This window comes from Balaenoptera acutorostrata, chromosome 20 (genome assembly GCF_949987535.1).
Source record: "Balaenoptera acutorostrata chromosome 20, mBalAcu1.1, whole genome shotgun sequence".
Taxonomy (NCBI): Eukaryota; Metazoa; Chordata; class Mammalia; order Artiodactyla; family Balaenopteridae; genus Balaenoptera; species Balaenoptera acutorostrata.
Genome location: NC_080083.1, coordinates 43346461 through 43361507, shown reverse-complemented (window position 1 = coordinate 43361507; position 15047 = coordinate 43346461). Strand labels below are relative to the sequence as shown.

The following is a 15047-nucleotide window of genomic DNA, read 5'->3' as shown; positions in this document are numbered from 1 at the left end:
CTCTGTATATGTGATGAAGATATAGCTGTGCCCACCTTCCTTAGCTACTGTGTCCTATAAATGCCATCTACAATGGTAAGAAGGAAACTACCCAGACTTAGGGTATTTTAGAGAACAATTTAAGAGGATTATTCTGTATCTTGCTTTCAATGTCTCTGGAAAATTCAGACAGAATCTCCTTAAAGGAAATATCACGAGACCATGATTTCTATGCTGGGAGTGCCTGAATTTATTAGAAAACCAACAACATGACATAGGAGGGAGCTGGGGTCTTGAGAGGACAGGATATTCTTCATCAGTAGTTCATTTGAAAAGGGTCTTCAGTGCCTCTTAAAAGCTAGTTTGAAGAGAGGAGGAAGGGGCTTCTCGAGAAGAGACCTGCCACCTTCTGCTGTGAAGCAGTGGGACAGCAGGATGGAGCCGGCCGTCTCTGGGGGACCCTTAGTGACGATGTGCTCCTAGGATGCACTGCTCAGCAGCAGGAGGAAGTCCTGCAGGTGGGCCAGCAGGGGTCCGGCTGGCAGCAGGGCTGGCGGCAGCACGGGGACTGCACAGAGACGGGATGGCAGCAGGTGGTGGTCCAGCAGCAGGGGCGGCAGACCACGGCCTGGCAGTACGTGGGGCAGCAGGTGATGGGGCGGCAGCAGCCGTCCTGCAGGCTGCACGGGGTGTAGCAGACTGGGCGGCAGCAGGGCTCACAGATGGGGCGCGTGCAGCGGGGCACGCAGGTCACGGGGCGGCACACGGTGGTCTTGCAGGACACTGGGCGGCAGCAGCGGGGGTCGTGGCAGCAGCGGGGCTGGAAGCAGCCTCCGGCGCAGCCCAGGGAGCAGGAGATGGGGCGGAAGCAGGAGCCGGTCATGGCGGTGTCTGGGGCTGAGTTGGCTTGAGCTGGTGAGAGGAGTTGAGAGTTCTCAGGTGTGAATGTCTTCCTCCTGCTCTGGGCCCTTTATATACCCTGGTCAGCTGCTGATGACCCCTCTTGTTTATCTTTTGGCCAATTAAGTAGACATTTGTTTTGACTAATGATTGCATTGCTGGTGAAATACTCATGATCTCATTAAAGAACATGTGTTACATCCCTAAATATGGATGTATTCACGCTGTTCATCATCAAAACCTCAGCACTCCTCTGCGCCATTTGAAGGGACAGCAGCTCTTCATGCTTATTCTGAGTAGATGGGACCTGGCAAATCCTGGGCAAAAGGGGCCTAAAGGGGCTGCATTTTTAAAGAAATTAAACATATAAGGGTTTCTAGAGCAGTGACTAGATCGTATCCTTGACCCCCAAGAGATCCCCTGAAACACCTACATGTGAATCAGACAGGTGTCAGACACAGTCTTTTGTGTGGATTCCTTGGGAAAACATTTATGTTTCACTTGATGTATAGTGAAATGTACATGCCTTGAATAGTACTGCAGCTCATATGCGTGTATTGGAAAGGCAGAAGTTTATTTTCATAAACCAAGTGAGTATTAGAATAAAATATCCAAGAGTGCCATCATTTTTTGTTCTTTTTCATTTTTCCAGCGCATGTTGCGGCATCTCTGATCTGGCTGGTCACAGAATATTGATTTTCTCTGAGGCATGACATGTTTTATACTCGCCTGTCTTGTGTATGTGATATGGAATCGTGTAATGAGAAGTTTTATCTTACTATACCTTGACATGGGTGCTACAACTATGAAGGGATAAGACAGAGGTTTGTTCTCCATCACAGATGTAGAAAACAAATTTATGGTCACCAGAAGGGAAAGGCAGGGAGGGATAATTGGAACATTGGGACTGACATGTACACACTACTATATATAAAATAGATAACTAATAAGGACCTACTGTATAGCACAGGGAATTCTACTCAGTAGTCTGTAATGACCTGTATGGGAGAAGAATCTAAAAAAGTGTGGATATATGTATATGAATAACTGATTCACTTTGCTGTACAGCAGAAAGTAACACAACATTGAAAATCAACTCTACTCCAATAAAAATTAATTTCAAAAAAAGACAGGATTTTTCAGCAAACAGTGTACACGTATATGATACACTGTTCAAAGCAGTGGATTGGGGAGGTAGCGCAGCTGTTCTGTGATGGTCCGGCTAGAAGTGTGATTGATGGACGTGCTTCTTTGGGAATCGTTGCCAAGGGCAGTTGAGGAGTTGCGAGGGGAAAACGGGCTCATTACTTTTCACCTTTACTCCTATGATTCACCAGACAGGGTTTTGGATCACTTTAGGATCATTTCCATAATTCAAAAGAATGTGCCTCAGGCCCCAGGAGCTAAAGCTTCCCAAATGGAATTTCAAACATAATGTCAAAACTTATAAAGAAATGCAAATTGACTGAATGTAAATTGACACAATTGGGGAAACAGAGGAGGGAGAAATCAAGTACAGTCTCATCGATGTAGACCTTCAACTCTCTCTCTCTCACGTTCTGTTGTCCATGGGCACTCGTGATTTTTTCAAAGCGGTAACCAGAGCCTAGATTAAAAAAACTTGTATATTCTGCTCTCTTTTCTCTTTTTTTCCCCAGCTTTCTTGAGATATAATTGACATATAACATTGTGTCATGTTAGGTGCACATTGTGATGGTCTGATACACATGTATATTGCAAAATCTTTACCACAAAAAGGTTAGTTAACAGATCCTTCACCTTACGTAACTATCCTTTTGTGTTGTTATGATGAGAACATTAAAGCTCTACTTTCATAGCACCTTTTGAGTAGACAGTATACAGTTGACCCGTGCACAACACGAGTTTGGACTGCACGGGTCGACTTGTAAGCAGATGTTTTTCAGTAGTAAGTACTACAGTACCATACGACCTAAGGTTGGTTTCATCATGGAGAGGGAGGAAATGCAAGTACAGAGAAACCATAGATACAGAATCTCGGAGATGGAGGGCAGAGGGTCGGTGCCCCTAACCCCAGAGTAGTTCAAGGGTCAACTATACTATTGTTAACATAGTCACCGTGCTGTTCATTAGATCCTCAGAATTCACTCATCTCGTAACTGGAAGTTTGTATCTTTTGACCAACATCTCCCCATTTCTCCTACCCCTCAGCCCCTTGCAATTACCTTTCTAGTCTATGTTTCTTTGAGTTTGATGGTTTTGATTCCACGTGTAAGTGATATATAATATTTATCTTTCTCTGTTTGACTTATTTCACTCAGCATAATGCCTTCAGGGTCCATCCATGTTATCCCAAAAGGCAGAATTTCCTTCTTTTTATGGGTGAATTATATGTAGGAAACATTTTGTTTATCCATTCATCTGTTGTTGGACGTTTAGCTTGTTTCAATGTCTTGGCAGTTATGAATAATGCTGTCATGTACATGGGAGTGCAGATATCACTTTGAGATAGTGATTTCATCTCATTTGGATGTATTCTAAGATGTGAGATTACCGGATCATAGGGTAGTTCTATTTTTAAATGTTTGAGGAGCCTCCATACTGTTTTCCATAGTAGCTGTACCAATTTACATTCCTACCAACAGTGCATCAGGGTTCCCTTTTCTCCACATCCTCACCTGCATTTGTTATTTCTTGTCTTCTTGATAATACCCATTCTAACAGCTGTGAGGTGATATCACATTGTGGTTTTGATTTGCATCTCCCTGGTGATTAGTGATGTTGAACACCTTTTCATGTACTTGTTGACCATCTCTATGCCTTCTTTGAAAAACTGTTTACAAATCCTCTACCCGTTTGTTAAGTGAATTGGTTTTTGGTTTTGTCTTGTTTTGTGTTGTTCTGGTGTTATTTAGGAGTTCCTTAATCTTTTGGCTATTAACTGCTTATCAGATATATAGTTTGCAAATATTTTCTCCCATTCAGTGGGCTGCCTTTTCATTTTGTTGATGATTTCTTTTGCTCTGTAGAAGCTTTTTAGTTGGATGTAGTTCCATTTGCTGGCTTTTGCGTTTCTTGCTTGTGCTTTGCTCTTTTCAAGCCACATTGTCTCATAATCAAGTTTTCCTGTTGCTGCGGGTGGGGCATCTTCCTAATGATCTCATTTTGTGCAAGGAGAACCTCTCTGGAGGATCACCTCAGTTAAGAAGACAAATTTCCCCACTCCAAACACTTCTGAGCCCAAATTGTTCCAAAATGATTTTTCTCTCCCTTTTGTAAAGATCCACAAAGATGAAGAGTTCACTAGCCCTTCAGTAGGCAATTCTGGTGTTTATTCAGTCTAAGACACTCATCCTACCCCATGCCCAATTTCGTTTCCAGGCAGAGAAAATATGGGTCATGTGTGAATAATTCATGTCCCCATACTCTGTGAATTGACACTGGTGGCAAGTCATGTGCTATTTTCTGATGCCACTTATCCTAAAACCATACAACACTCATTAAATACTTTGCCACTTACTATGGGTCCTTGGGTCTTGAGGGATAATAAAGATATGTAATCAAGGTTGTTGTGAAGATTAAGTGAGCTAATAAGTGTGAAGCAGTAAGAACAGCGCCTGGCACTTAGTGTCTTATATTTGTTAAGTTAGTAAATATATTTTAATAGGTCATGTTACACTGGTGCCTTATAAACTCCAAATTTTGAACTCAGAACAAAGATGAAAGTTTTTCATATGGCAAATGGCCAGTTCTCTGCTCAAATCACCACAGAATAGATATTGAATATGATTTTTCAGTGGGGAGTTTCATTAACAGAGTAAAATAAAAATACCTTGGAGGAAGATATAGAGCTCCCTCTATGTGAACACCAGTCTCGGTAAAGGGGAGTCAGGCTATTGATGTAGAACTGACAAGACAAATATGTGTCAGAATTGTGGAGAGTGGATTAACCCTACTGAAAGTACCTCAACCCATGCAAGAGAGTGAGGTCTTAGAAAAACATCCTTAAAAGAAAAGGCTGAAAACCAGACAGGTTCTTAGTGGTGATGGGCAACAGGTTTTGCATAAGGAATGCTAGGGCTTTATTTAACCCAACAATTTCCAACCATCACATTGTGAACAAATTTTAACATGAAAAATACTGGCTTGTTGAGTTCTCAATTCTCAATTGTCTATACAAATGGAGAAAAACAATTGTACATATAATCTGAAACAGCTAGCAATGTTTAAACATTCTTCATTCGGAACATAGCAAAAGTGCCCCTTGCTTTATGCAGTTGAGATGACCGTAAACTGCTAAAATATAAATTCAATGTTTAATAATTTGATCACATTTGAAAGATCTCAGGGACCTCCCTGGTGGTCCCGTGGCGAAGAATTCGCGCTCCCAATGCAGGGGCCCGGGATCGATCCCTGGTCAGGGAACTTGATCTCATATGCCGCAGCTGAGTGTTTGCATGCCACAACGAAGACCTGGCACAGCCAAACAAACAAAATAAATAAATAAATATTTTAAAAAACGCAAAAGATCTCCGAGAAGTCCGCTATTTACAACACAGTGGTATACTCTTATATGTAATAAAAGACCTCTTTAGGAGTACAAACCACTGCTCTCTAACTTATGTGCTGTAAATTCATTTACACTTTGATAGTTGCATTTTCAAGAGCATAGCATAATTGTGAGAAAATTTTAAATAATTTCCCCCAAATAGATACAGGTTTTAGACAATCCAGTTCATCTAAAAATAAAATGTATGTTCATTTTTAAAAGTATATGATTGAGAAAAAAATGAAGAAGAAGATGAATATTATTACCAGTTACTGTTAGATTTTGTTGCCTAATGTTCCAGGTATTTTTTAGGCATAAAAACACATAGGGGGCTTCCCTGGTGGCGCAGTGGTTGAGAATCCGCCTTCCAATGCAGGGGACACGGGTTCGAACCCTGGTCTGGGAAGATCCCACATGCCGCGGAGCTATGAGGCCCGTGAGCCACAACTACTGAGCCTGCGCGTCTGGAGCCTGTGCTCCGTAACAAGGGAGGCCGCGATAGTGAGAGGCCCCCGCACCGCGATAAAGAGTGGCCCCCGCTTGCCGCAACTACAGAAAGCCCTCGCATAGAAACGAAGACCCAACACAGCCAAAAATAAATAAATAAATAAATTTTAAAAAACCACATAGACACGGACACACAGAAAACATATTCCCTCACAAGATAAGTTCATATTTTACTGCTTCCTTATTTTTTACTTAAAAATGACAGGACCATTGCATGAGGTTTCCTAATAGGTTTACAGTCGTCAACTATTTTTGGTATTTCTTATATTATGTACTATTTGACTTTTTTCTGATTGACAGCTCATGTCGCTAAGTAGATTATAACCTCTTCAAAGCAGGAACCGCCTTTTATTCCTTTATATTCCCTCAGGGTGGTCAACTCAGTGCCTTATTCACAGTAGATGTTCAAAAAGTACTTGTAGATTGGCAGTGATTAACGTGCTTGGAAGAGGCCTTCAATGCCCAGTTCCTGAGCACAAAGATAAGCAGCCCTGGAGAGCCAGTATGGATTTAATATCCACACAAGTCGACGTTGTGAATAACATTCTAAATAACAGTCAGCGCTGTAATACACAGAAGGGAGTGTATATTACCTGAAGAAGCAGTTCTACTTGGTCACAAAATATGACACTTCCTCTGCGCAGAGGAACGTCTCTCCGATCATAGTAAGAGGAAATCTTTGGCTTAAATGCTTAATGTCAGGGGGCTTGCGTTCTCCTGGGTCTTTTCTGAACATCAGTGGTTATAAGGACATTTAGAAACGTATTTGATCTTTCATTACTCATTGCTCCTTAGTTTCAGAAACAGGCGATTGGCCAGATGCCACTCAAGGTTCCTTCCACCTCTAACATACTGGGCTTTCTGTGCTGTGCTAGCAGGTGTGAGTTCAGTGAATGAATACTCAGACTGGGAATATAGGTGGTAACCCCAGTGTAGACTCCTTACTGGTCATTTTGGAAGAACATTTCTCAGGTGTGCGGCACCTGTCTGGAACCGTGGGCATCTGTGACTCTGTATATGTGATGAAGATATAGCTGTGCCCACCTTCCTTAGCTACTGTGTCCTATAAATGCCATCTACAATGGTAAGAAGGAAACTACCCAGACTTAGGGTATTTTAGAGAACAATTTAAGAGGATTATTCTGTATCTTGCTTTCAATGTCTCTGGAAAATTCAGACAGAATCTCCTTAAAGGAAATATCACGAGACCATGATTTCTATGCTGGGAGTGCCTGAATTTATTAGAAAACCAACAACATGACATAGGAGGGAGCTGGGGTCTTGAGAGGACAGGATATTCTTCATCAGTAGTTCATTTGAAAAGGGTCTTCAGTGCCTCTTAAAAGCTAGTTTGAAGAGAGGAGGAAGGGGCTTCTCGAGAAGAGACCTGCCACCTTCTGCTGTGAAGCAGTGGGACAGCAGGATGGAGCCGGCCGTCTCTGGGGGACCCTTAGTGACGATGTGCTCCTAGGACGCACTGCTCAGCAGCAGGAGGAAGTCCTGCAGGTGGGCCAGCAGGGGTCCGGCTGGCAGCAGGGCTGGCGGCAGCACGGGGACTGCACAGAGACGGGATGGCAGCAGGTGGTGGTCCAGCAGCATGGGCGGCAGACCACGGCCTGGCAGGACGTGGGGCAGCAGGTGATGGGGCGGCAGCAGCCGTCCTGCAGGCTGCACGGGGCGTAGCAGACTGGGCGGCAGCAGGGCTCACAGATGGGGCGCGTGCAGCGGGGCACGCAGGTCACGGGGCGGCACACGGTGGTCTTGCAGGACACTGGGCGGCAGCAGCGGGGGTCGTGGCAGCAGCGGGGCTGGAAGCAGCCTCCGGCGCAGCCCAGGGAGCAGGAGATGGGGCGGAAGCAGGAGCCGGTCATGGCGGTGTCTGGGGCTGAGTTGGCTTGAGCTGGTGAGAGGAGTTGAGAGTTCTCAGGTGTGAATGTCTTCCTCCTGCTCTGGGCCCTTTATATACCCTGGTCAGCTGCTGATGACCCCTCTTGTTTATCTTTTGGCCAATTAAGTAGACATTTGTTTTGACTAATGATTGCATTGCTGGTGAAATACTCATGATCTCATTAAAGAACATGTGTTACATCCCTAAATATGGATGTATTCACGCTGTTCATCATCAAAACCTCAGCACTCCTCTGCGCCATTTGAAGGGACAGCAGCTCTTCATGCTTATTCTGAGTAGATGGGACCTGACAAATCCTGGGCAAAAGGGGCCTAAAGGGGCTGCATTTTTAAAGAAATTAAACATATAAGGGTTTCTAGAGCACTGACTAGATCCTATCCTTGACCCCCAAGAGATCCCCTGAAACACCTACATGTGAATCAGACGGCTGTCAGACACAGTCTTTTGTGTGGATTCCTTGGGAAAACATTTATGTTTCACTTGATGTATAGTGAAATGTACATGCCTTGAATAGTACTGCAGCTCATATGCTTGTATTGGAAAGGCAAAAGTGTATTTTCATAAACCAAGTGAGTATTAGAATAAAATATCCAAGAGTGCCATCATTTTTTGTTCTTTTTCATTTTTCCAGCGCATGTTGCGGCATCTCTGATCTGGCTGGTCACAGAATATTGATTTTCTCTGAGGCATGACATGTTTTATACTCGCCTGTCTTGTGTATGTGATATGGAATCGTGTAATGAGAAGTTTTATCTTACTATACCTTGACATGGGTGCTACAACTATGAAGGGATAAGACAGAGGTTTGTTCTCCATCACAGATGTAGAAAACAAATTTATGGTCGCCAGAAGGGAAAGGCAGGGAGGGATAATTGGAACATTGGGATTGACATGTACACACTACTATATATAAAATAGATAACTAACAAGGACCTACTGTATAGCACAGGGAACTCTACTCAGTACTCTGTAATGACCTGTATGGGAGAAGAATCTAAAAAAGTGTGGATATATGTATATGAATAACTGATTCACTTTGCTGTACAGCAGAAAGTAACACAACATTGAAAATCAACTCTACTCCAATAAAAATTAATTTCAAAAAAAGACAGGATTTTTCAGCAAACAGTGTACACGTATATGATACACTGTTCAAAGCAGTGGATTGGGGAGGTAGCGCAGCTGTTCTGTGATGGTCCGGCTAGAAGTGTGATTGATGGACGTGCTTCTTTGGGAATCGTTGCCAACGGCAGTTGAGGAGTTGCGAGGGGAAAACGGGCTCATTACTTTTCACCTTTACTCCTATGATTCACCAGACAGGGTTTTGGATCACTTTAGGATCATTTCCATAATTCAAAAGAATGTGCCTCAGGCCCCAGGAGCTAAAGCTTCCCAAATGGAATTTCAAACATAATGTCAAAACTTATAAAGAAATGCAAATTGACTGAATGTAAATTGACACAATTGGGGAAACAGAGGAGGGAGAAATCAAGTACAATCTCATCGATGTAGACCTTCAACTCTCTCTCTCTCACGTTCTGTTGTCCATGGGCACTCGTGATTTTTTCAAAGCGGTAACCAGAGCCTAGATTAAAAAAACTTGTATATTCTGCTCTCTTTTCTCTTTTTTTCCCCAGCTTTCTTGAGATATAATTGACATATAACATTGTGTCATGTTAGGTGCACATTGTGATGGTCTGATACACATGTATATTGCAAAATCTTTACCACAAAAAGGTTAGTTAACAGATCCTTCACCTTACGTAACTATCCTTTTGTGTTGTTATGATGCCAACATTAAAGCTCTACTTTCATAGCACCTTTTGAGTAGACAGTATACAGTTGACCCGTGCACAACACGAGTTTGGACTGCACGGGTCGACTTATAAGCAGATGTTTTTCAGTAGTAAGTACTACAGTACCATACGACCTAAGGTTGGTTTCATCATGGAGAGGGAGGAAATGCAAGTACAGAGAAACCATAGATACAGAATCTCAGATATGGAGGGCAGAGGGTCGGTGCCCCTAACCCCAGAGTAGTTCAAGGGTCAACTATGCTATTGTTAACATAGTCACCGTGCTGTTCATTAGATCCTCAGAATTCACTCATCTCGTAACTGGAAGTTTGTATCTTTTGACCAACATCTCCCCATTTCTCCTATCCCTCAGCCCCTTGCAATTACCTTTCTAGTCTATGTTTCTTTGAGCTTGATGGTTTTGATTCCACGTGTAAGTGATATATAATATTTATCTTTCTCTGTTTCACTTATTTCACTCAGCATAATGCCTTCAGGGTCCATCCATGTTATCCCAAAAGGCAGAATTTCCTTCTTTTTATGGGTGAATTATATGTAGGAAACATTTTGTTTATCCATTCATCTGTTGTTGGACGTTTAGCTTGTTTCAATGTCTTGGCAGTTATGAATAATGCTCTCAAGTACATGGGAGTGCAGATATCACTTTGAGATAGTGATTTCATCTCATTTGGATGTATTCTAAGATGTGAGATTACCGGATCATAGGGTAGTTCTATTTTTAAATGTTTGAGGAGCCTCCATACTGTTTTCCATAGTAGCTGTACCAATTTACATTCCTACCAACAGTGCATCAGGGTTCCCTTTTCTCCACATCCTCACCAGCATTTGTTATCTCTTGTCTTCTTGATAATACCCATTCTAACAGGTGTGAGGTGATATCACATTGTGGTTTTGATTTGCATCTCCCTGGTGATTAGTGATGTTGAACACCTTTTCATGTACTTGTTGACCATCTCTATGCCTTCTTTGAAAAACTGTTTACAAATCCTCTACCCGTTTGTTAAGTGAATTGGTTTTTGGTTTTGTCTTGTTTTGTGTTGTTCTGGTGTTATTTAGGAGTTCCTTAATTTTTTGGCTATTAACTGCTTATCAGATATATAGTTTGCAAATATTTTCTCCCATTCAGTGGGCTGCCTTTTCATTTTGTTGATGATTTCTTTTGCTCTGTAGAAGCTTTTTAGTTGGATGTAGTTCCATTTGCTGGCTTTTGCGTTTCTTGCTTGTGCTTTGCTCTTTTCAAGCCACATTGTCTCATAATCAAGTTTTCCTGTTGCTGCGGGTGGGGCATCTTCCTAATGATCTCATTTTGTGCAAGGAGAACCTCTCTGGAGGATCACCTCAGTTAAGAAGACAAATTTCCCCACTCCAAACACTTCTGAGCCCAAATTGTTCCAAAATGATTTTTCTCTCCCTTTTGTAAAGATCCACAAAGATGAAGAGTTCACTAGCCCTTCAGTAGGCAATTCTGGTGTTTATTCAGTCTAAGACACTCATCCTACCCCATGCCCAATTTCGTTTCCAGGCAGAGAAAATATGGGTCATGTGTGAATAATTCATGTCCCCATACTCTGTGAATTGACACTGGTGGCAAGTCATGTGCTATTTTCTGATGCCACTTATCCTAAAACCATACAACACTCATTAAATACTTTGCCACTTACTATGGGTCCTTGGGTCTTGAGGGATAATAAAGATATGTAATCAAGGTTGTTGTGAAGATTAAGTGAGCTAATAAGTGTGAAGCAGTAAGAACAGCGCCTGGCACTTAGTGTCTTATATTTGTTAAGTTAGTAAATATATTTTAATAGGTCATGTTACACTGGTGCCTTATAAACTCCAAATTTTGAACTCAGAACAAAGATGAAAGTTTTTCATATGGCAAATGGCCAGTTCTCTGCTCAAATCACCACAGAATAGATATTGAATAAGATCTTTCAGTGGGGAGTTTCATTAACAGAGTAAAATAAAAATACTTTGGAGGAAGATATAGAGCTCCCTCTATGTGAACACCAGTCTCGGTATAGGGGAGTCAGGCTATCGATGTAGAACTGACAAGACAAATATGTGTCAGAATTGTGGAGAGTGGATTAACCCTACTGAAAGTACCTCAACCCATGCAAGAGAGTGAGGTCTTAGAAAAACATCCTTAAAAGAAAAGGCTGAAAACCAGACAGGTTCTTAGTGGTGATGGGCAACAGGTTTTGCATAAGGAATGCTAGGGCTTTATTTAACCCAACAATTTCCAACCATCACATTGTGAACAAATTTTAACATGAAAAATACTGGCTTGTTGAGTTCTCAATTCTCAATTGTCTATACAAATGGAGAAAAACAATTGTACATATAATCTGAAACAGCTAGCAATGTTTAAACATTCTTCATTCGGAACATAGCAAAATTGCCCCTTGCTTTATGCAATTGAGATGACCGTAAACTGCTAAAATATAAATTCAATGTTTAATAATTTGATCACATTTGAAAGATCTCAGGGACCTCCCTGGTGGTCCCGTGGCGAAGAATTCGCGCTCCCAATGCAGGGGCCCGGGATCGATCCCTGGTCAGGGAACTTGATCTCATATGCCGCAGCTGAGTGTTTGCATGCCACAACGAAGACCTGGCGCAGCCAAACAAACAAAATAAATAAATAAATATTTTAAAAAACGCAAAAGATCTCCGAGAAGTCCGCTATTTACAACACAGTGGTATACTCTTATATGTAATAAAAGACCTCTTTAGGAGTACACACCACTGCTCTCTAACTTATCTGCTGTAAATTCATTTACACTTTGATAGTTGCATTTTCAAGAGCATAGCATAATTGTGAGAAAATTTTAAATAATTTCCCCCAAATAGATACAGGTTTTAGACAATCCAGTTCATCTAAAAATAAAATGTATGTTCATTTTTAAAAGTATATAATTGAGAAAAAAATGAAGAAGAAGGTCAATATTATTACCAGGTGCTGTTAGAGTTTGTTGCCTAATGTTCCAGGTATTTTTTAGGCATAAAAACACATAGGGGGCTTCCCTGGTGGCGCAGTGGTTGAGAATCCGCCTGCCAATGCAGGGGACACAGGTTCGAACCCTGGTCTGGGAAGATCCCACATGCCGCGGAGCTACGAGGCCCGTGAGCCACAACTACTGAGCCTGCGCGTCTGGAGCCTGTGCTCCGCAACAAGGGAGGCCGCGATAGTGAGAGGCCCCCGCACCGCGATAAAGAGTGGCCCCCGCTTGCCGCAACTACAGAAAGCCCTCGCATAGAAACGAAGACCCAACACAGCCAAAAATAAATAAATAAATAAATTTTAAAAAACCACATAGACACGGACACACAGAAAACATATTCCCTCACAAGATAAGTTCATATTTTACTGCTTCCTTATTTTTTACTTAAAAATGACAGGACCATTGCATGAGGTTTCCTAATAGGTTTACAGTCGTCAACTATTTTTGGTATTTCTTATATTATGTACTATTTGACTTTTTTCTGATTGACAGCTCATGTCGCTAAGTAGATTATAACCTCTTCAAAGCAGGAACCGCCTTTTATTCCTTTATATTCCCTCAGGGTGGTCAACTCAGTGCCTTATTCACAGTAGATGTTCAAAAAATACTTGTAGATTGGCAGTGATTAACGTGCTTGGAAGAGGCCTTCAATGCCCAGTTCCTGAGCACAAAGATAAGCAGCCCTGGAGAGCCAGTATGGATTTAATATCCACACAAGTCGACGTTGTGAATAACATTCTAAATAACAGTCAGCTCTGTAATACACAGAAGGGAGTGTATATTACCTGAAGAAGCAGTTCTACTTGGTCACAAAATATGACAGTTCCTCTGCGCAGAGGAACGTCTCTCCGATCATAGTAAGAGGAAATCTTTGGCTTAAATGCTTAATGTCAGGGGGCTTGCGTTCTCCTGGGTCTTTTCTGAACATCAGTGGTTATAAGGACATTTAGAAACGTATTTGATCTTTCATTACTCATTGCTCCTTAGTTTCAGAAACAGGCGATTGGCCAGATGCCACTCAAGGTTCCTTCCACCTCTAACATACTGGGCTTTCTGTGCTGTGCTAGCAGGTGTGAGTTCAGTGAATGAATACTCAGACTGGGAATATAGGTGGTAACCCCAGTGTAGACTCCTTACTGGTCATTTTGGAAGAACATTTCTCAGGTGTGCGGCACCTGTCTGGAACCGTGGGCATCTGTGACTCTGTATATGTGATGAAGATATAGCTGTGCCCACCTTCCTTAGCTACTGTGTCCTATAAATGCCATCTACAATGGTAAGAAGGAAACTACCCAGACTTAGGGTATTTTAGAGAACAATTTAAGAGGATTATTCTGTATCTTGCTTTCAATGTCTCTGGAAAATTCAGACAGAATCTCCTTAAAGGAAATATCACGAGACCATGATTTCTATGCTGGGAGTGCCTGAATTTATTAGAAAACCAACAACATGACATAGGAGGGAGCTGGGGTCTTGAGAGGACAGGATATTCTTCATCAGTAGTTCATTTGAAAAGGGTCTTCAGTGCCTCTTAAAAGCTAGTTTGAAGAGAGGAGGAAGGGGCTTCTCGAGAAGAGACCTGCCACCTTCTGCTGTGAAGCAGTGGGACAGCAGGATGGAGCCGGCCGTCTCTGGGGGACCCTTAGTGACGATGTGCTCCTTGGATGCACTGCTCAGCAGCAGGAGGAAGTCCTGCAGGTGGGCCAGCAGGGGTCCGGCTGGCAGCAGGGCTGGCGGCAGCACGGGGACTGCACAGAGACGGGATGGCAGCAGGTGGTGGTCCAGCAGCAGGGGCGGCAGACCACGGCCTGGCAGGACGTGGGGCAGCAGGTGATGGGGCGGCAGCAGCCGTCCTGCAGGCTGCACGGGGTGTAGCAGACTGGGCGGCAGCAGGGCTCACAGATGGGGCGCGTGCAGCGGGGCACGCAGGTCACGGGGCGGCACACGGTGGTCTTGCAGGACACTGGGCGGCAGCAGCGGGGGTCGTGGCAGCAGCGGGGCTGGAAGCAGCCTCCGGCACAGCCCAGGGAGCAGGAGATGGGGCGGAAGCAGGAGCCGGTCATGGCGGTGTCTGGGGCTGAGTTGGCTTGAGCTGGTGAGAGGAGTTGAGAGTTCTCAGGTGTGAATGTCTTCCTCCTGCTCTGGGCCCTTTACATACCCTGGTCAGCTGCTGATGACCCCTCTTGTTTATCTTTTGGCCAATTAAGTAGACATTTGTTTTGACTAATGATTGCATTGCTGGTGAAATACTCATGATCTCATTAAAGAACATGTGTTACATCCCTAAATATGGATGTATTCACGCTGTTCATCATCAAAACCTCAGCACTCCTCTGCACCATTTGAAGGGACAGCAGCTCTTCATGCTTATTCTGAGTAGATGGGACCTGACAAATCCTGGG

The 15047-nt window shown here is 43.0% G+C and overlaps 3 protein-coding genes across 3 annotated transcripts; all 3 read right to left on the bottom strand.

Annotated features, from left to right (window-relative positions):
- Positions 1-472: 472 nt before the first annotated feature.
- LOC130705993 (keratin-associated protein 2-3-like) lies at positions 473-862 on the bottom strand. The gene has a single exon (XM_057536769.1). The coding sequence runs from the start codon at positions 860-862 to the stop codon at positions 473-475; it is 390 nt and encodes a 129-aa protein (XP_057392752.1).
- Positions 863-7395: 6533 nt separating this feature from the next.
- Positions 7396-7785, bottom strand: LOC130705992 (keratin-associated protein 2-3-like). The gene has a single exon (XM_057536768.1). The coding sequence runs from the start codon at positions 7783-7785 to the stop codon at positions 7396-7398; it is 390 nt and encodes a 129-aa protein (XP_057392751.1).
- A 6533-nt stretch (positions 7786-14318) lies between these two features.
- LOC130705991 (keratin-associated protein 2-3-like) lies at positions 14319-14708 on the bottom strand. Its single transcript, XM_057536767.1, has one exon. It carries the CDS (start codon positions 14706-14708, stop codon positions 14319-14321), a length of 390 nt encoding a protein of 129 aa, XP_057392750.1.
- Between the last annotated feature and the right edge of the window lie 339 nt (positions 14709-15047).

What these genes read in the sequence shown, in the direction of transcription:
- LOC130705993 (XM_057536769.1), bottom strand. Translation starts at nt 862, where the DNA reads ATGACCGGCTCCTGCTTCCGCCCCATCTCCTGCTCCCTGGGCTGCGCC.
- LOC130705992 (XM_057536768.1), bottom strand. Translation starts at nt 7,785, where the DNA reads ATGACCGGCTCCTGCTTCCGCCCCATCTCCTGCTCCCTGGGCTGCGCC.
- LOC130705991 (XM_057536767.1), bottom strand. Translation starts at nt 14,708, where the DNA reads ATGACCGGCTCCTGCTTCCGCCCCATCTCCTGCTCCCTGGGCTGTGCC.